Consider the following 21,953-nt stretch of genomic DNA (forward strand, 5'->3'; position numbering starts at 1 on the left):
CATATTTCAAAAAAACTTCGACCCTTACAAACAATAGCATGTCATAATAGGAGAGAAAACAACAATAAAATAAAAGATACCAGTAAAGTCTTTATTTAAACAAGCGATAAGGAGACAGGTTGCTAGGAAAGAAACTATAGTACATTACCAAAAAAAGTAGTGTTAACCACATTAGGAACAACAAGTAACCTTCTTGTTGTCATTTCAGGATAACAACCTTGCAATTCTAACCTTGATTGACTCGACCACCATTCAGATCATGATTCAGTGTCAAGTCTCTGACGCATTAGGGAATCTCATAGCTAGTAAGGATGAGGGAAGAAATAAGGAAGGTAGTCAGATGACAAGAACCTATCAGGATTTTCTTAACAATAAGCCAAAATCTTTTTATGGAGACAAAGGGGTAGATAGTTTGATCCAATGGATAAAAAAACATATAGATCTAGTGAGATGGTGAACGTAGAGTTAACTTTGCAACATGCATGTTTATGGGAAGATCTCTCCTCTAGTGGAGTATCCAAGTCAAGGCTTTAGGCATAGATAAAGCCTATGCAACCCCTTAGGAAGAGTTAAAGAAGAGGAAGATAAGGCAATTACATTCTGGAAGAGACGTGGCATGAGCAGAGTAGGAATTCGGTCATCTTAGCACAAAGGAATCAGGCTTGGCCTTTTATAAAGTACATTTTGAGTACCTAGTCACCATATGGCCTGAGTTGGTCAACTCGGAGATCCATAAGATCAGAGCATGTCTCCAAGGGTTAGCTCCCCATATCAGGATCAAGGTGCAATCACACCAGCCAAGTACCTAAGAGGAAGCTAAATATTTAGCCTTTGGTCTCAAGGAAACATTGACCCAAAACACAAGAAAGAGTAAGAAGAAGTCCAAAGAGCTTAACAACATGTGGGAAGGAATCACCAAGGCCAAACCTAGACAACCCTTGTGGAAGGAAAGAGAGGAAAGGAAGTCTTGTAAGAGATCTCCCACTCCACCAAGACAATATTTGGGAAGACTCCCCTTGTGTAGTAATTGTGGACTTCATCAGCTAGGTAAATGTGAGGAGTTTAGATGTAACAGTTTTGGAAGACCAGAGCACATCGCAAATGTTGACAGGAATCAACTAGGCTAGTAAAGGAGAATACTAGATGTTAGAATAAGAGGTTTAGGAAAAGTCTCACATGAATGATAATGTAATGTTTAACAAAGGAAATTGAAATCCTTGAATTTGTACTCATTATTTATATAAATAATACTATCTACTTTTGAGTACATGTAGTAATAGATAAATAATCAGAGAGATTGTTCTAGAAAGCCACACAAATATTAAGATAAAAGATTTAGGTTTCTTATTGGTGTAAAATAATGATGAAAGAAAATAGAATTTCAAAGACAAAGGTCAGATTCTAATGATAAAGTTAAAGAATTAGAACTAGGAAACTAAAAAGGAAATTTAGTTGTCTAAGTGAAAAGGAAAAGGGATCAATATCCGATTAAGAAACAGGTCTCCCCTAATAAGATTACTACAAGGTCCGAATTTCAGGAAGAAATTCCTGAAACAGGAGGAGAATGTGACAATTGGGAAATTCTTGTCATTGACCGTAATTAAATATTACCGCCGACAAGCGATGATAATAGAACTATTCATATTTCAACAAAAATATAATTAGTTAGGTAATAATAAAAGGGTCAAAAATGAGTGACCAAAATGTTACACCACTTTTAATAATGGTTAGTGTATTTGGAAAGTACACAACAAAGTGATCATAGGGATGAAAGTGTTGTAAAAATATGACTCCTGTTGGAGGAGTTATGAATCTATATAAGATAAAAATCAACTGCGTTAATAATGTTATTAACATCAAAATGGCACAAGGAAAATGGTTGAGTTTTGGTTAATGTCATTAAAAGGAAAATTGTAGTACTCTGATAGATAAGGACTTTAAAAGGAGAAGGTCAAAGTAGGAGTTCGCATGAAGGAGATACAATTTTTAGAAAACAAAAAAATACGGGTTAAAATAAAAGTTACAAGTTGGTACCGCAACCTTAATGGAAAGTTGTAGTGCTAGTAAAGAGCTACACAAATATATAAATAGGGTTAGAAAAAGGATTCGTATAAGGAATATATGAATTTTAATAAAAGATTTAGAGGTGCACGCCAAGTGCATGCCATGCTCGATGAGCACATCTGATACCCATATTCGTCAAGAATAGAGAGACGTGGACCATTAGAAGTGTGACATGTGGCAAACTCTAAATGGAGCCACGAGTCAAGTGCACTGTACACATAAGCACTATAAATAGAAGTTCTCACTTTTTGATCTCTTCACACCCAAAACTCTTTCCCTCTATCTCTCAAGCTATTTCAGATGTCCTCCCAATCGGGCAAAGCTTCGGATGCAATAGCATGGATGCCTCAATTATGTTACTAGAGTCAGTTCACGCCACCATTTTACTATTTTAAAAGTTTTGACATGGGGGAATACATGATTATCAGACTTTTTTTATCAAAATATATTTACACCTATAAATATCAATCGTTTTATAAAGCATGAAACCTTAAGATAATGTACGTATAGATACTATACCTAGTCATAAGTTATGATATTATGCCTAAGAGTTATGATGTCAGATAGTCTAGGAAGAGATATTATCTAGGTGTTATAATGGCCAATTTCCTAGGATAACATAGTACCTAGAAGTAATGTTAGTCAAATATAAGGATATGTATTGTACCTAATCGTTAGTCTACCCGAATATCATGTTTTAAAATAACTATAGTTACGGTGTGTGTGTGTGTGTGTATGTGTGTGTGTGTGTGTGTGTATATATATATATGTATCCAAAAATAAAATATATACATATATATATATATATATATATATATATATATACAAAATAATTATGAGAACAAAAAAATATAATTATAATATATAAAATTAAATGGGTTTATATTGTGATAGTTTTAGGAAGTCAATGAATAAGAAAGATAAAAGATATAATACCTAAGGTTAATGCATTAATGAGTTGTTAATATTCATCCAATAACCTTGATTAAATTCGGCTACCCTAAACTTGTAATTGTTAATCATGCGAAAGCCAAAAGGATATGTATAGATCTATATGGGGATTCACATCTCCATATGCGATTGCTAGATACAATCCCGACAGGATAACTTTCTTATTAATCACTATTCAACATCCGATGAAGCATCGTGGTGGGGAAACACTATTGAAACAGTGTTGATTATATGGGTTCATTGTAATACATTACAAACGCGTTATAAATCCGACTACCAAGAGGGACGCCTTAGAATGGTAGATAAAATATGTTAGGATTGATAAAAATTTCCTAAAAATATGATAAGATATGATCATTAAATATCCTACAAAGATAGTAAACTAGGATCGGTAATAACCTAAAAGATACTAAGATGAAATTGGTAAATATCCTACAAAGATAGTAAATTAATATCGGTAATATCTTAAAAGATAATAAGATAGGATCAGTAGCTATCCTACAAAAATATTAAATTAGGATTGGTAAAGCATTCTAAAAACATAGTAAGTCAGATATCCTATAAGATAGGATTAGCAAAATGTCCTAAAAAGATAATACAACAAGAGGTAATATAATAAAGCAAATGAAACTAGAAATTTAAGAATTGTGAGAATTTCTAAAAAAAAATCAAAAGAGTTTATTACATTCATCTCAAAACTTGTGAACTCACCAACATCAAGTTAACGTTTCCAAAAACCACATGTGTTCCTAGGATAGAATAAGGATCAAGGCAAGGAAGGATTATCAGCTCGAAGATAGATGTTTTTCATAGATAGTTATGGCTTGTGCTCTATCATTTCGGTATTCTATATACCATCACTACTCAACATTTCTGCTAGCAGCCATGGAGGGTGTGACATTATTCACTACATAGGTCATATAATCAGGTTCAGAATCTTTGGCTACTTTACCCCGTTTTCTTCTTCTAGGTTCTAAATTCTCTTCTTGAACCTTTGAAGAACTCTCTTTATCTAACTATAAACTTTTGTCAAGTATGGTTTCATTCAGACGGTTATCCATAGGTCTTTCCAAAAGTAGGAAATCTCTTTCCCTTTATCCTTAAAGGAAATATATTTTCAAAGAACAGTACTAGAAATCAAATTCTTATTAATTTCAGGAACATGCAAGACATCACTTAGAAAAAAATCTTTGTCAGAAGTCAATTGTAGCTTCAATTTTCCCGTTTACTTCAACTTTTGCAGTAGTAGCATTCCCCATAAATATTGATTCAGAATCAGAGACTTTCTGGTATGTAGAAAATACGCTTTAGGAGTTGCAGATGTGCCTTTTGGCTGCAGTATCAATCCACCAATCCACATAATTGCTAACCATGTCGGTTTGAATCACAGCAACAAATTGATTTGGTGATTCAACCATGTTGGTTTGACTAGAAGTTGTCAAGTAAAACACCAGTGGGAAGGGAAGAAGAATCATCAGTGAGAACATTTGAAACATGTAGAGTTGTCAAGTAAAACAACATCGTTTGTTGCCACCTCCGAAATTCTGAGCCTTTGAATTTCTTAGGCTTTTCCACGTGTGATTTGATGATGGAATTTTGATCCATATTTAACTTTTTGATTTCTATCCTAGATTGTTATTATAAAAGTATACAATCAACAAAATAATAGAAGCAATACAAGTGAAATTTGATTCAATGCAATATACAAGAATCGGGTTATAGAAAACACAATTGAATGTTAATAACACAGAAAATGCAATCATGGATTTGTAGAAATTGAGTCCTACTTTTGCATGTCCTAAGACAGAAATTTCCTTGGTATAGATCTATCCAAAGGATACAATAATTAATTCAAGAAAAACTCTTAAATCAATTGAAAATTTATATGTTCCCTTCATTATTGCAGAGTATGAAAATATGAAGAAGTATGTGTTTTTCTCTAACTATGAAATCTATGTTTGGTGATGCATATATAGGTTGACAATTGGCGGCTAGTAAATCCCTTTCCCTCAAAAACCTGCTAAACCAAAATTAATTTTCATAACAGTTGAATTTAATTTTTTTCAGATTTAATATTAAGTAAAAATTCAAAATCATAATATATATATATATATATATATATATATATATATATATATATATATATATATATATATATATATATATAAACAATTTAATTAATTAGGAGACCCTAACAGCCTCAAGGCCCAAGGCCAATCTTTTTACCATTATATATATATATATATATATATATATATATATATATATATATATATATATATATATATATATATATTAATCCAAGTCTATTTAACTAATTTTGACTAGCCCAGTCACCAAATGTAGCCCAATTCCCTTTACCCAAGCTTTAATCATATTAATACATTACTAGGATAAAGCTTTATAAGGGAATTCAAGTTTCTTCATACTACCAATGTGGGATAAGTCCCATAAAGGTAATTTCCGCTAACAAAGTTCCAAAAATATCCCATATTTTCTATTCAAACTCCAAGAATACCCTATATTTGAATAGAAAATAAGGGAACATTAATATTCAAAAAAGGGAAGTAAGATATCACATGCATCTGAATGGGTGTTGTAAAACTTGAACATTTCATAGTGAGTGCTACTTGGATGTACTATGTGGGTAGTGAACTAGAGTGTTGAACTAACCAATTTTTATAGTAGAATCAAATATAAGAAGTATCACACATATCATATTTAAGCATAGATCATTTTTTACCATTGTGTTCATTTCGGTCATGAACAATCCTTTCTTCATGAGACTTTTAGAGAGCTTACTCATATCAGCTCCCAAAGATGCGACCTCACATCTATCTCACGTAGGTAATGCTAATCTAAAATAATTTATGCTATTCCACTATAAAAGCTATCATCACTATTAAAAATAAAAATTCATCATTATATCATCTACGAAAAACACAAAATAAATACCATAGGAGTGAACATACCTTTGTGTTAGTGCTACTTTGAGTCTTCCCAACTATTTGGCCTACTGAACCTAGACTGTGGGATCTCCAATGTTGCAAGGTTAGGTTTCCACCAAGTGGTGACTTATTGTGTTGGCTTTAAGCTCATTCCCCTCGATGTGAAGATAACTTGCTCTCTACTAAGGCCCTTTGTCAAAATATCAACTATATTTTCCTTAGACTTTATGTAACTAATGGAAATTATTATATTCTTCAGCAAGTCTCTTATTGTAATATGTTTGCACCTAATGTGTCTTGACTTGCTATTGTATATCTCTCTTTGTGCTCTAGTGAGAGCACTTATGCTATAAAAATGTATGCCAATGGTAGTAGCAGGTTTAGGCCATATAGGAATACCTTCTAGGAAGCTATTAAGCCTTTCACCTTCTTCGTCAGCTTTGTCTAAAGCAACAAACTATGTTTCCATTTTAGAACGAGTATTCACAATTTGCTTAAATGATTTCCTAGATATACCAGCTCCATCAAGAGTGAACACATATCCTTAGTGGATTTTGGCTCAAAAGTATTGGAAATCCAATTTGCATCATAATATCCTTCACGAACAAGAGGATATCTCATTTAATAAAATTCATAATTCAATGTATGCTTTAAATATCTAAGCAATCTCACTAATGCATACCAATGATCTTTCCCAGGATTCTGGGAGTAACAACTCAATCTAGTTACACTATAAGTCAATTCCGTTCTATTATAGTTCATAATATACATTAACCTACCAAGAACTTGATTACATTCTAACTGAGCTACAATATCCCCTTTATTCTTCTTAATATGACTACAAGGATCAAAAGGGGTGACTACCGGCTTGTCATCATAGTGTCTAAATTTCTTTAGTACACTTTCAACATAATGGGACTGAGTAAGAGTATACCCATCGGGTCTTTTGTGATCTCATACACCAAGGATCACATCTACTACTCCCAATTCCTTCATGGAAAATGAGGAGTGTAGCATTTTCTTAATTTAATTGATTGCGTCCAAACTAGTACCCATTATAAGCATATCATCTACATACAAGAATATAATGATACAAGCATTCTTGTATTGTTTGACATAAAATATTAAATTCATTAATTCTAGATCCATTAGAAAGTCATTTGTTGTAAAACTTCATATGTCATTGCTTTGGTAGTTGTTTTAGTCCATAAAGTGATCTAACCAACTTACAGACTTTGTGTTCTTGACCTTTAACCACAAACCCTTCAGGCCGATTCATATATATATCTCTTCATCTAGTTTACCAAACAAGAAAGCATTTTTCACATCCATTTGGCATATTTCCAAATTTTGAATGGTTGCAATTGCTACCAAAGTACGAATTGATGTTATTCTTGTAATGGGTGAGTATATGTCAAAGAGTTCTTGACCTTCCTTTTGATAGTACCCTTTAGCTACTAAACGAGATTTGTACTTGTCAATGCTACCATCAAGTCTAAACTTCTTATTGAATATCCATTTGTGCCTAATTGGTTTTTTCCCAGGTGGCAAATCTACCAATTTCCATGTGTTATTCTGCATAAAGGAATCACTCTCACTTTTGATTACCTCTTTCCAATAAGGGGCTTTAAAGGAATCCATAACATCCTTATAAGTTTGGGGTTCTTTATTCACTATATAGGTCATATAATCAGGTCCAAATTTTTTGGCTATTTTGCCTTGTTTGCTTCTTCAAGGTGCTAAGTTCTCTTTTTGAACCTTTAAAGTACTCTCTTCATTTTACTGTAAACTTTTGTGAAGAATGGTTTCATTCAGTCCATCATCTAGAGGTATTTATCTAGACCTGGAAACCGCTTTCCGTTTATCCTTATAAGGAAATATATTTTCAAATAATTCAGCCTTTGCTGATTCCATGATGGTATGATTATGGATTTCATCAACATGAGATTTATACACAAGAAACCTATATGTTGCATGGTTTATGGCAGGGTCAAGATAGATGCAATTTATGCTTTTTGATCCTAGTCATCTTGGGAAGATGTACTTATACCTTAGCAAGGCAACCCCATACTTCTATGCTTTTCTAAGAGGGTAATCTCCCTATCCACAGATGATAGGGTGATTTATCACTCTTTTTATGAAGAATCCTATTAATTAATTAATTTGCTGCAAGACAAGCTTTTCCCCATAGATTATATGGTGCTCCAAAAGTAATTAACATTGAATTAATCATGTTTTTCAATGTTCAATTCTTCCTTTCAGTCACCCCATTTTGTTAAGGACTATATGGAGAAGGTTCTTAATGTATAATACCATTTAAAGATCAAATTCAGCAAAGTCTTTGGACTCGTATTCTCCTCCTCGATCAGACCTTAGAATTTTGATCTTTTTGTCAGGTTGATTTTCAACTTCAGCCTTATAATTATTAAAAGAATTCAAGGCTTCATCCTTGGTATTTAACAATTAGATATAGAAATACTTGTTGCAATCATCAATAAAATATATATAATAACTCTTTCCTTGTCTTGTAGGTGTTGCTCTAAAATCACATAAATCATAGTGGATTGAGCCAAGTATTTCATTAGATTTTTCAACTGATTTATGAGGATGTTGTGAGAATTTTGATTCTATACAAACCTCACATTTCATATTTTATCTAATGAGTATTTTGGTAACATGCCAAGTTTTTCCATTCTTTGAATAGAACAAAAATTGACATGTCCCAATCGAGAATGCCACAAAATTAAAGGATCATTGATATACCGAGAAGAGGGGCTAGTAGTTCCCATTATTTCATTAGCATTAACATTGGGTTACATCATTATTTTTTGGTGTTTCAATACCATAGTACAAAGGTAAATAACTGACTTTGAAGAGACCCTCACTAAGGTATACATTTTCCAACATACACCTCACCCATGGTGAGAACAAACTTATCAAACTCAAATACAAGTTTGAATCCCTTGTTACTAAGAATAGGACTAGAAATCAAATTCTTAGTAATTTCAGGAACATGCAAGACATCAATTAGAACAAGTTATTCGTCAGAAGTTAATTGTATCTTCATGTTTCCCTTTCCTTCAATTTTTGCAGCAATAGCATTCCCCATAAACATTGGTCTGGAATCAGATACTTTCTGGTATGTAGAAAACATGGTTCGAGAGTTGTAAATATGCCTTGTGACTCCACTATCAATCCACCAATCCATACAATTGCAAACCAGGTTGGTTTGAAAGACAACAACAAACTGATTTAGTGATTCAACAATGTTGGTTTGACAAGAAGTTCCTCCACCATTGTTTCCTCCTCCATTACCTCCTTGACCATTCTTAAATCTACAATATTTGGCTTTGTGTCTAGTTTTGCCACAAACATAACATGGACCCGAATTCTTGAAATTCTTCTTGTTTGGGCCATGATTTTTTCCATCTTTGGAAGAGTTTTTAGAGCCATTCTTCCCTTTCTTGTTGTTATGCTTTGTCTTAGAAGTGCTTGATTCTCCAACAAAGTCTACACTTGGTTCCAAGGAGTTTACATATGCCTTCTCATTCAATTTGTTATCTTCTTCAACATGAATTCTCAACACAGGTTGCTCAAAACTCATATCATCAGTTAAGTGCTTAAGATACAATTTGAAATTCTTCCAAGAAAGAGGAAGTTTTTCAATGAATGAACAACCAATAAAGTTAGAGTTTATTCTCATGCCTTCAACTTCAAGATCATGAGCGGTTACTTGAAGTTCCGCCACTTGTTTGAGGACAGGTTCGGTATCTACCATCTTGAAATTCATGAACTTTCCAATCACGAATTTCTTGGAACATGCCACTTTTGTTTTGTATTTATTTTCCAATGATTCACATATCTCTCTTGCAGTAGTCATGATAGGGTAGATAACATAGAAGGAATCATCCAAGGCATTCAAAATATAATTTTTGCAATTATATTCATTTGTGTTCCTAGTTTCCACAGCCCTTTGATGTTCTGCCAATTGGGTTGTAATGGGTGGATTTATCCCTTCAACAGTGGTCACACCAGTGGGAGGGGAAAGGGAATCATCAGTGATAACATTGGAAACATGAAGATTTGTAAAGTAAAACAACATCTTCTGTTTCCATCTCCGAAAATCTAAGCTTTTGAGTTTCTCGAGCTTTTCTACATCTGATTTCATGATGGAATTTTGATCCATTCTTCAACTTTTTGATTTCTACCTTAGATTGTTATGATAGAAGTATACAATCAACAAAATAATAGAAACAATACTAGCAAAATTTGATTAAATGCAATATACAACAATCGGTTTATAGAAAACATACTTGAATATTGATAACACATAAAATACAATCACGAATTTGTAAAAATTGAGGCCTTCTTTTGTAGTGTCCTAAGACAGAAATTTTCATGGTAGGAATCTATCCAAAGGATACAACAATCAATTCAAGAAAAGATCTTGAATCTGTCGAAAAATTATATGTTCCCTTCATTATTGTAGAGTATGAAATTATAAAGAAGTGTTTTTTCTCTAACCCCAAAATATGTGTCTAGTGAATCATATATATATATATATATATATATATATATATATATATATATATATATATATATATATATATATATATAGGCTGAAAATCGGCAGTTAGTAACTGCCTTTCCTTCCAAAAACTACTAAACCGAAATTAACTTTCATAACAGTTAAATTTAATTTATCAGATTTAATATTAAGTAAAATGTCAAAATTGGAATATATATATATATATATATATATATATATATATATATATATATATATATATATATATATATAACAATTTAATTAGTCAAGGAGACCCCAAGATCCCTAAGACCTAAGGACAATCTTTTGACCATTATATATATATATATATATATATATATATATATATATATATATATATATATATATATATATATATATATATATATATATATATTAATCCAAGTCTATTTGACTAATTTTGACTAGCCCAATTCCCTTTAGCCCAAGCTTTAATCATGTTAATAAATTACTAGGATAAAGCTTTATAAGGTAATTCAGGTTTCTTCTTACTACCAATGTAGGATAAGTCCCATAAAGGTAATTTCCACTAAAAAAGTTCCAACAATACCACACATTTGAATAGAAAATAAGAGAATATTGATATTCAAATAGGGAAGTAAGATATTTCATGCATCTAAATAAGTGTTGTAAAATTTGAAGCTTTCATAGTAAGTAATAAATGGATCTGCTTTGTGGCTAGCGAACTAGAGTCTGGAACCAACCACTTTTTTAGTAGAATCAAAGACAAGAAGTAACACACATATCATATCTAAGCATAGATCATTTCTTACCATTGTGTTCATTTCAATCTTGAACAATCCTTTCTTCATGAGACTTTTATAGCCCTTAGCCATATCAGCTTCCAAAGATGCAACCTCGCATCCATCTCACATAGCTAATACTAATCTGGAATAATCTATGTTATTACACTATAAAAGCTATCAACATTATTAAGAATAAAAATTGATCCCTATATCATCAATGGAAAACACAAAAGAAATATCATAGGAGTGAGCATACATTTGTGGTAGTGCTACTTTGAGTCTTCCCCAACTATTTGACCTATTGAACCTAGACCATGGGATATGTAATGTTGCTAGGTTAGGTTTCCGCTAGGTGGTGACTCATTGTGCTGGTTTTAATCCTATTCCCCTCAATGTGAGGAGAACTGGCTCTCTACTAAGGCCTTCTATCAAAGGATCAACTATATTTTCCTTAGACTTTATGTAACTAATAGAAATTATTCCATTCTTCAGCAAGTTTCTTATTGTAATGTGTATGTGCCTACTGTGTCTCAACTTGCCATTGTAACTAATAGAAATTATTCCATTCACAGTTCACTTAGATGGTTTCCAAGATATAGCAGCTCCGCCAAGAGTGAACACATACCTGCTTGTGGATTTTACCTCAAAAGTATTGGAAATCCAGTTAACGAGACCTTCGATTCTCGTTTAGTTTGTGTCGGCTAAAAATAGATTGATCTAATATTCGAATTCCGGGTTGTGCACTGTTATGCTAAATCTTAGAAAAATCATAACTTCCTTATATAAAGTCAGATTTGGACGTTCTTTTTATGCACGCTTTCGGTTTAATATATACTATGACCATCATTTAGATCGCTAAGGCTAGAAAGTATTTTATCACAAACTCGCTTTTTACGTTACACAGAGTCGTCTCGATTTAGTTGTAAAACTTCATCGACTCATAACTTCTTCGTTATAAGTCAGATTCCAACATTCCTTATATCCCCGAAATCCTTGTTATGACTACTTCAATTTTCTTCATAAATATTAGGTCTATATATTATTTTAATTTTTGATTCTTATTTTTATTATTATTTTATTACATTGTTAATAGCAAGTATAATGCACATAAAAAACATAATTCACATAATATTCAAATAATTCCTCTTTATTACTTCAAAATGTATTACAATTGTTGACCTTAAGTATTACATCGTTATAATAATGCTTAGCCTAGAAACACAGGCGTTACATTGTAAGAGTTCAAAAACGACCAGATGGATATATTCTTGCTCAGTCTCATTATATTAAAAATGTGCTCAAGAAACTTGGACACTATGATGACAAGTCGATTGCCACCCTTTTGAACCTTCTAATCATCTTAAGAAGAATAAAGGTGATAGTGTAGCTCAGTTAGAACATACTCAAGTTCTTGGTAGTTTAATGAATATTATGAGTTATCATAGACTGGACGTGGTTTATAGTGTAAGTAGATTGAGCCTTTACTCCCACAATCCTGGGAAAGATCATTGGTATGCATTATTGAGAGTGCTTAGATATTTAAAGCATACAATGAATTATGGATTGCATTATACGAGATATCCTCCAGTTCTTGAAGGATATTGTGATGCAATAGGAGTTCAACGATATAAAGACGGACGAAAACAGACGTCGGATGACAAGTTATGAATTTTTAACAAACTTTATATGTCTAAGCCTGTTAAAATATAACTTTAAAAACAAAGTCACAATTACCGGACGGTGTCTAAACGGATGTTGTAGATTACATCACCACCTACGCGTGGATATAAATAATTTCGAAGTTTATTGGTAAGGATGCAAAGGGACATGTGTACTCCCCCCGTAGCTAGCATTACGCCCCGCACACTCACATATGCGGTCCCATAAATCTCCATGTCACCCTATCTGAAGAACGACACGTAACCCTCATAGGCGCAGCATAATGAGTATGTGCAGCGTACTCCGAGGATTACGCCCAACATAGTCTGAAGCCAGCCCCTATAAATAGATGCGAGGGCACCCGCATTTCTTCACACCTTACCCTTCTTTCTCTCTCAATACTCCAAAACTATCCCTCCCCTTCCCTAGTACTTCCCAAGTGCTAGAGGCGAGTTTCGAAGCGCCAGAAGGCTCCGAGAAACAAAGCTTTCGGCTTAGAAGTTATGCCCCCACAAAGCCCGGTTCCTATCCAAACCTACTTGTAAGTGAGTTATTCTTACCCTACTTTAAGTATAACTTATGTTTAAATGTATTATCGTTATTATGAACCTATAAACAATATATGTACTAAGTATTATAAATTATACAAAGTGTTATTATAATACCTTTTAACTACTCAAGGTACGGGGAATCTGGTTTGAAGGGTCGCATAGGGTTGCTGGATTTCTGAACAGCTTAAATGCCAAAATGGTCTTGCCCTTCGGTGTTTCATGTCTAGCCCCTATCTATACATAGTAGTTGAAAAGTATTGTTTAACACTTATATAATACAAGAAAAACAATATTGCTCGTAGACGTTGAGTTAATGATAAATCTATACTAATAATTAGTCGCAATAAGTATTAGACTAAAATCTGGTGATAATGATACTAGGTTTCGTCGAAGGAAAATAATTTTTTTAGTAGCGAAGCGTTGCCCGAGTTTGGAGTCATCACTTTAACAAGTGAGTGCATAGTTACTTTCATGTTACACATAAATATGAAGTATTTAATATAAGTTATGTGCTATGTGTGCATATTAATTGTGTTTTTGATATCTATGATGGATGAACAAAATATACATGTTTTATTCGATTTAAACTGTTTATGTATTTTATACATATAACTATGGTGGGTAAAGATGGGTAGATGATATAGATGATGAAATAAATGATGAGAGGCCTCGATGTTTAAGCTGAATTTGTCATCTTGCGGAGTATAAATGATGACCACAAACTATTCTAGACTGTCTAGTGGAACGCTAGTAAGCTCGCAACTTGTAGGTGTGTGTGAACGATGTGTTCATCGGTGTACTCCATTCCCCCTCATGGTTTCCTTACTAACATAAATTGTTGAGGAATCCCCTAAGCAATATTTTCATCCCGATGATGATCCTTAGGCTAGGTCCCTTGAATTAGATGCTTTAGGTATAAAAAGTGAGGATGGCGAGAATGGGTAATCGGGTTGAATGACTTGATGAAATTAATAAACTTAATTATTGTGGGTTGAAAACCTTATGTGCTCATCAGGCTTCCAAGCCTGACCCACTAAGTTTCTTGTATTACAGGTAGTGGCAAAAGAGCACAGGAGTGTTGAACTGATGATAGATCTATGGATTATAGGCCATTAGAATAATAGATGTTGTAAGGTCTGTACTATTTCTGTTTATGCTTATGTAATGTATTGACAATGACATCCCAGTGTTTTTAATATAATGAAAACCCATTCCTTCGGGAATGCTTTGATAATTTTCTTATCATATTTTTGGGAACAAATTCAGCAACATATTTCCTCAAAAATATACTCTGATTTTCAAATAAAGCGTAAACAAATTGGTCTTTTCTGGCCGTGAAATTGGGGATGTCACATACAACAAGGATCACATCTACTACTCCCAAGTCTTTCATATAAAAGGAGAAGTGTAGTATTTTCTTGGTTTGATTGATCACATCCAAACTAGTACCTATTATAAGCATATCATCTACACACAAGCATATGATGATACAAGCATTCTTGTATTGTTTGACATAAACACATTTATCACATTCATTAATTCTAAATCCATTAAAAAGTAACGTGTTGTCAAACTTCTCTTATCATTGCTTTGGTGCATGTTTTAGTCCATAAAGTGATCTAACCAACTTTTAGACTTTGTTTTCTTAACCTTTAACCACAAACCCTTCAGGTTGATTCATATATATCTCTTCATCTAGTTCACCATACAAGAAAGCAGTTTTCACATCCATTTGGTGTATTTCTAAATTGTGAATGGACGCAACTACTATTAGTGTACGAATTGGTGTTATTCTTGTAACTGGTAAAATAGGTGTCAAGGAAGTCTTGACCATACTTTTGACGATACCCTTTAGCTACTAAACTAGCTTTACACTTCTCAATGTTACCATAAGTCTAAACTTCTTCTTGAATATCTATTTGTGTCTAATTGGTTTTTGCCCATGTAGCAAATCTACCAATTTCCATGTGTTATTATGTATTAAGGAATCAATCTCACTTTTGATTGCCTTTTTCCAGTAAGGAGCTTCAGAAGAATCCATAGCATCCTTATAAGTTTGGGGTTCTGTATTCACTACATAAGGGCATATAATCAAGTCCAAAATCTTTAGTTATTTTACCCCTGTTTGCTTCTTCTAGGTTCTAAGTTCTCTTCTTGAACCTTTGATGAACTCTTTTCATTTTATTGTAAACTTTTGTCAAGAATGGTTTCATTCAGTCAATCATCTAAAGGTCTTTTCCTAGAGCACGAAACCTCTTTCCCTTTATCCTTAAAAGGAAATATATTTTCAAAGAATTCAGCCTCTGCTGATTCCATGATGGTATGATTATGGATATCATCAACATGTGATTTATACACAAGAAACCTATAGGTTCGATGTTCATGGTAGGGCCAAGATAGATGCAATCTATGGTTTTTAGTCTAAGTTTAGTCCTTCTGTGAAGAGGTACTTGTACCTTAGCAAGGCAACCCCATACTTTTCTCCTTTTGTAAGAGAGTAATCTCCTTTTCCACGGATGATAAAGTGATTTATCACTCTTTTTATGATGAATCTTTTTAAGTATTGAATTTGTTACAAGACATGCTTCTCCCCATAGATTATGTGGTGCTCCAAAGGTAATTAACATTGAATTAATCATGTTTTTCAATGTTCTATTCTTCATTTCAACCATTCCATTTTGTTGAGGAATATATGGAGCAATTGTTTGATGTATAATATCATTTAAAGAATAAAATTCAACAAAGTCTTTTGACTCATATTCTCCTCCTAGATCAGTCTTTAGAATTTTGATCTTTTTGTCAACTTATAATTCTTAAAAGAATTAAATACTTCATCATTGGTATTTAACCAATAAATATAGCAATATCCTTAGAATTTTAATCTTTTTGTCAAACTTATAATTCTTAAAAGAATTCAATACTTCATCATTGATATTTAACAAATAAATATAACAATATTTGTTGATCCAGTCATCAAATTCAGCCAATTTCCCATAAAGGTAATTTCCACTAACAAAATTCCAACAACATATAACCGTTACAAAAACGATATTTGGCTTATAAAATATTATTAAATTTCTACTAACATAAAATTAGTTAGTGAAGATACATTAAAAATATGAAATTTAAATATAAATAAATTAAAATATTATTTATATACAAAAATAAAAATAAATAACAAAAAAAACTAAATAATTAATTAATAAATATTAAATGGAAAAAATAAGATAAGTTTAATAGTACCAGACAAAACTTCTTAGTTATTTTAACAGTAGTAGTAAAGAAAATAAAAATGATATTATTTAATATTTTTATTATTTATTACTTTAAAAAAAAGGACTTCATCCGTACATTTTCCGACCCACTGGATGTGTAGACAGACCAATCAAGTGGGCACACTGTATAACACCATGGGAATGGAAGGTCACTCCAATCAGACCGTTGGAAGCTTGACATTTGATTTGAGTGAGCATAAGGCCATTTTCTTTACTTTTGAGCCTATGCCCACTTTTAATCATCTTTCGACACATATACCCTCGATCATAAGGCAATGCAAGGTACAAGACAATATATATTGGGCCTTTTTGCAACCCTCTAGGGTATATGATAGAAGACAAAAAATAATAATAATAATCATGTCTTCCGACCAATGTTAGGAACTCGTCAAACGCTATTAAGAAGTATAGAATGTTCGGTACGGATGAGGAGTATTTTGGCTATGATAAACTGTAAAACAACTGATTTTAAGAAAATTTTATGTGAAAACTATAACAATGGTATAAGTTCATAACAAAATGGATAAATTGTACCAATCGTCTCTCCTGTAAGTATCAAAAAGCACGTTTGATCCATATTTTTAAAAAGTAATTCGGATTGTCTCTCGTTTGTTTTATACTTGCACGCTTCATCCTTAAAAGACGAATTTGTTGAGCTTTTAGTCTGTTTCAAATTTAAAATGACCATAATACCCTTATATATTTATTTTTCAATTAATCTAATAATACTTAATATTATTTTTAATTTAAAAAGAAATTGGATCCCACTTCAACCCTCTCGTCCTCTACCTTCACCTCACCCACCCTTTTTTTCTCTAAACCTAAAGAACACCACACAAACACCTACAACCACTAACTCCCTAATATGTCAAAATCCGGCACCGGCGGTACATCTGGCCTCCAATCCGCCACCTTCGCCTCTACAATCCGAAATTTCGTTCAAAACCTTCATCACCACTATCAGAATCAACAAATCCACAAGCGGATCTATGCATTCGTTGTCTTTAGATTTACATCATCTCAGATCTACTTGTGTTCAATGGAAAACCTTCGTCTTCATCACCACCTGTTATTCATCACCATGTTTTCGCCGGAGATAGAGCCCAATTTGCATTGCTTTGCGCTTAGGTCTTGAGACTTACAAACCTGATCTGCAGATGTGTGGCCGTCGGCATATTTGAACAAGAGAGGAGAATGTGGTTGAGTGGATCTTCATTCTTGGAAGTTATCGATCTCCTTCACCTGTACGCCACCATCGGAAGTCGTTGACGGGGTTTCAAAGGTGTTTTCAGTGCCGGTGGTAGTATCGGAGGAAGAAGTCAGGTGCAAAGGTGGCACTTTAAACATAAGCGAATGTAATTAAAGGGTGAACGAAGGTGGTAGCAAGTGGTTTAAGGTGGTGATGGTGGTTTGGTTCGATGGTTTTAGTCTGTGAAGGAGGTGTGAGAAAAGAGGATAAGGAAAGCGACATAATGAGGGGTTGGGATATTTTGTATTTTTTCTTTGTTTTTAATTTAAAATTGATAAGGAAATAAAAGAAAATGAAAAAAGAAATCATCAAGGATAAAAAAATCATTTCATGTCAATAGGGACTAATGGTGCAAGAAAAAACAAACCAAATAACGATTCGAGTTAACTTTTAAAAATAGCGATTAAACATGTTTTTTAGCATATGCATGAGGGACAAATGGTGTAATTTACACTAACAAAATAGATGAACAACAATTCATATTTATACCTTTAAATGTTAAAGTAGTTTAAATAATTAGCTTTTTAATCTTTTAACATTCTGAAAAATTTTAAAAATAAGTGTTAGAGAAAGAAAAACATATACCGTACGTTTATCTAAGGTTAAAATGTTAGATAAAATAAACAAAAAGACATTAAACTTGAAATTTATGATTTTTCTACGTTTCTTTCCTAAGTTAGTCAAGTTTGACAACAATGCTTCCACCCATTCACAAATCTACAACCATATGATGATAATAATCCCCATCTAATAATGATCAACTTTTTTGTGTCAATTCTAGGGGTATTTTGGGAAGAAGAGGGCATTCATGTCTTTTTGTACAAACAATAGATGCAATTTCACTCATTGATATCAGTCCTCTCAAACACAAAAAAACAACATATCATTAGCCTATATGACAACACAGGTTCAAGATTTGTCAAACATAAAGGAAAGAAATATTTCAATCAAGTAATACGTGTGTAAAATTACCTATTTACCACCACTCTAACATAAAGGGCCAAGTTATAAGCAATTAAACACTTTGAAAAAATAGCTGAAGAACTCAAATACGTGGAAAATCATATTGTTATTATGAGAAAAATCCATTTACAATACCGAATCACAGTGCAATAATCAATTTCACAATGAGTCAATGATCTTCATAACTTCTTCAATCATTGCCCCCAAATGCAAGCCCTAGAAAAAGAAGGCACCAATGGAATTCTGTCAGCAGTTTCTTTGAAATCATGTTAATTATGAAGCAGAAGATAAAAGTAGTTACGAAATATACATTAATATAACAAAATTTGTGGCCCAATTAAGATGCAAATTTCAATCTAAAGACTCTTGGGAAACAGAAACACATGTTTATGTTAAAAAACACATCTCTCTTGATTGAACACCAAATCTACCTATATAGGCTACCAACTATAGCCAATTAGATATGCTTTTACTTTGTTTCAATGATGAAAATAAAGTCATAAAGTATAATGATTGACATGAGTCTTCTTTTTTTTTTCAAAAAAAGTAGTTGGCAATACATTATGCATAAAGACATCAACTTCTTTTTTCTTTAACATCAAATCTAATCTCCCCCTAATTCCACATATGTCCCTAGACACTTACTCAGACACACTAGACACACTAGACAGGTCAGGAGAAAGAACAACACCTGATACAGCTAAGATAAGACACACTAGACAGGTCAGGAGAAAGGACAACACCTGATACAGCTAGGATAAAGATAAAAGCCCTTTGGTAGACACATCAAGTTGTTTCATGAATCAAAAGGTGAATCTTTTTAGATAAAGATCAGATAACCCTAAGGCATTAGGTGCAAAAAGCAAGGGCAACAATTGAAAGCTCAGTGCTTTAAATCAATGGTGATGAATCTAATAGACCATATATATCATATATGATTGTATTAGTGGATTACATATTTTAAAAAAAAAAACAAATTAGCAAGCAGTATCAAAGTTAATGCAAAGCCTTGATGAAAGGAAGGCAAAAACTAACATAGATGATAGCATTATAGCAAGAACTAGTGTGTTAATAATCATGTCTGATTAACAAGTATCGATTCCAACAATATATAAAGCATATCATTTACAAGAACATCCAAACACAATAAGGATATTTCATATGCAATTATGCATAATGATAGCAGAAGAAGAGTAGAGAAGAAAAGCAACAAGAAAACTACCCGAGATTTCCAATGCTATTGATGGGTTCCAAAAGCTGCAACTGGAGTTGTTGCTGTTGTTGTACCTGTTCAGACTGCCCTAATTGTTGCTGCCCCTGCCCGATATTCACTAAAGCAGCAACAGCCGGAGTGCCCTTACCTTCAACAAACCGCCACATATACCAGGCACCAACTGATCTGTAAGGTCGCCATTTTTCACAGAGCTGCTCCATTTGCGATGGCCTAGGCAACTCATCCAACATATACAACAGTTGTACTCCTTTCCTAACTCCCAAATCGCTAACAGGCAAAACATCAGGTCTATGTAGCGAGAATATCATGAACATGTGAACAGACCATGACCCGATTCCTTTCACCATTGAAAGCATTGTAAAAAGAGACCTATCGTCCATTTTTACAACTGATTCGTCAGAGAGAATCCCGTTGTTGTACTTATTAGCTAGGTCGTAGAGGTAACTTGCCTTACGCCCAGAAACCCCAATTTGCTTAAGTTGCTGGTGAGTGAGGGAAAGGACAGTTTCCGGGACGACGCTGTCTTCGCCGCCGCAGAGGTTGACGAAGCGAGTGTATATCGATGTTCCTGCCTTGTACGCTAGTTGTTGATAGAGAATGCTTTTGGTTAGGGCTAAAAACGGTGGTTGATGTGAGTCGAACGCCGGCGGAGGGTGATTGTCGATTAAATTAGCTAGGAGAGGGTCAGCGGATCTGAGATGGCGGAGAGCGGCGGTGATCTCGCCCTGTGCAGATAAGGGTTTTATCACTTTTTGTAAATCTATCGCTGATCGCGATGGGTTTCGACGACGGTTTTTTGTTGCGACAGGGGTTGTGGTGGCCGAAAGGACAATGGCTTTGGATGCGTCGGCTTCTGCGATCGTTGTTTGAGGGTGAATTTCTTCCGTTGCGGTGGACGGCGAGAGTTTTCGGATTTTCTGTGGACGAATGGGGATTTTGGAAGGGTTGGAAGTAACAATATGGGAAATATCAGAAGTAGAAGAAAACTCCTCTGTTGGTGGTCGTGGTTGCGGCGGTTGGGATTGAACGGAAGATTGTGGCGATGAGGATTCCGGTTTAAATTGGGGATGGGGTTCTTCTGAGTGGAATGTTTGTTCCTCCATGTGGGGAATTGTCTTGTGTATACAGCAATGTTAGATATGGATCCTGATTTGAAGTTTTCTTGGGTTGGTTATACGTTAATGGTGGTTACGGCGCGACGGCGGCGGCGGAATGGTAAAGAGACCGATGGAGAGGTGTGTTCCTGTTTGCTGATAGTTTCTGGTTCATAGGAATGTGATACACGGTGATGAAATCACGTGCTTTGATGAAGTTTCTGAAAACCGTTTTTCTTTGGTTAAGTGAAAATATTGTTGTAATTTCTTAGGGAAATTGACTGGTCACAAAAATCTCAAATTTTATATTGTTAACGAAAAAATATTGAGTACCGGAGGAATTGTTAGTATTATTTAAGGATAATACTTATATTTCGGATAATTCCTAAACCAACCCATTTTATTAATTATTTTTCTGTTTTTAGCCAAAATTAAGTCATTAATCGGAAATAGCCTCTAAAGCTGTATGGGTCGGTTTGAGTCTGTTTTAGAACCAAACTCAACCCAACTCATAAATGGTCGGTTTCTGGTTTTCAAAACTCAGTAGAATTGGTTATGGTCGATTTGGTTCTCGGGTTCTGAGGTCGGTTTGAATGGTTTTTCACTTTCTTGGGTTCAACCCATACACTCACGTGTTTTGGGTTTAAAC

The 21,953-nt window shown here is 33.6% G+C and overlaps 1 protein-coding gene across 1 annotated transcript; it reads right to left on the reverse strand.

Annotated features, from left to right (window-relative positions):
* Nucleotides 1-19,063: 19,063 nt before the first annotated feature.
* Nucleotides 19,064-21,558, reverse strand: LOC145043694 (DNA-3-methyladenine glycosylase 1-like). Its single transcript, XM_078992417.1, has 2 exons — nucleotides 20,199-21,558; nucleotides 19,064-19,192 (listed from the first exon to the last, which is right to left on the reverse strand). Exons 1-2 carry the CDS (start codon nucleotides 21,311-21,313, stop codon nucleotides 19,171-19,173), a joined length of 1,137 nt encoding a protein of 378 aa, XP_078848543.1. The 5' UTR covers nucleotides 21,314-21,558; the 3' UTR covers nucleotides 19,064-19,170.
* Between the last annotated feature and the right edge of the window lie 395 nt (nucleotides 21,559-21,953).

This window comes from Lactuca saligna, chromosome 4 (assembly GCF_052625555.1).
Source record: "Lactuca saligna cultivar CGN05327 chromosome 4, ASM5262555v1, whole genome shotgun sequence".
In the NCBI taxonomy this organism is placed as follows: Eukaryota; Viridiplantae; Streptophyta; class Magnoliopsida; order Asterales; family Asteraceae; genus Lactuca; species Lactuca saligna.

Bases quoted from the DNA above. Each gene is read 5' to 3' on its own strand.
- LOC145043694 (XM_078992417.1), bottom strand. From the start codon at position 21,313: ATGGAGGAACAAACATTCCACTCAGAAGAACCCCATCCCCAATTTAAA. The intron at 19,193-20,198 runs GTAGTTTTCTTG...TTCTTTTTCTAG, and splicing joins AATAGCATTGGAAATCTCGG to GGCTTGCATTTGGGGGCAAT.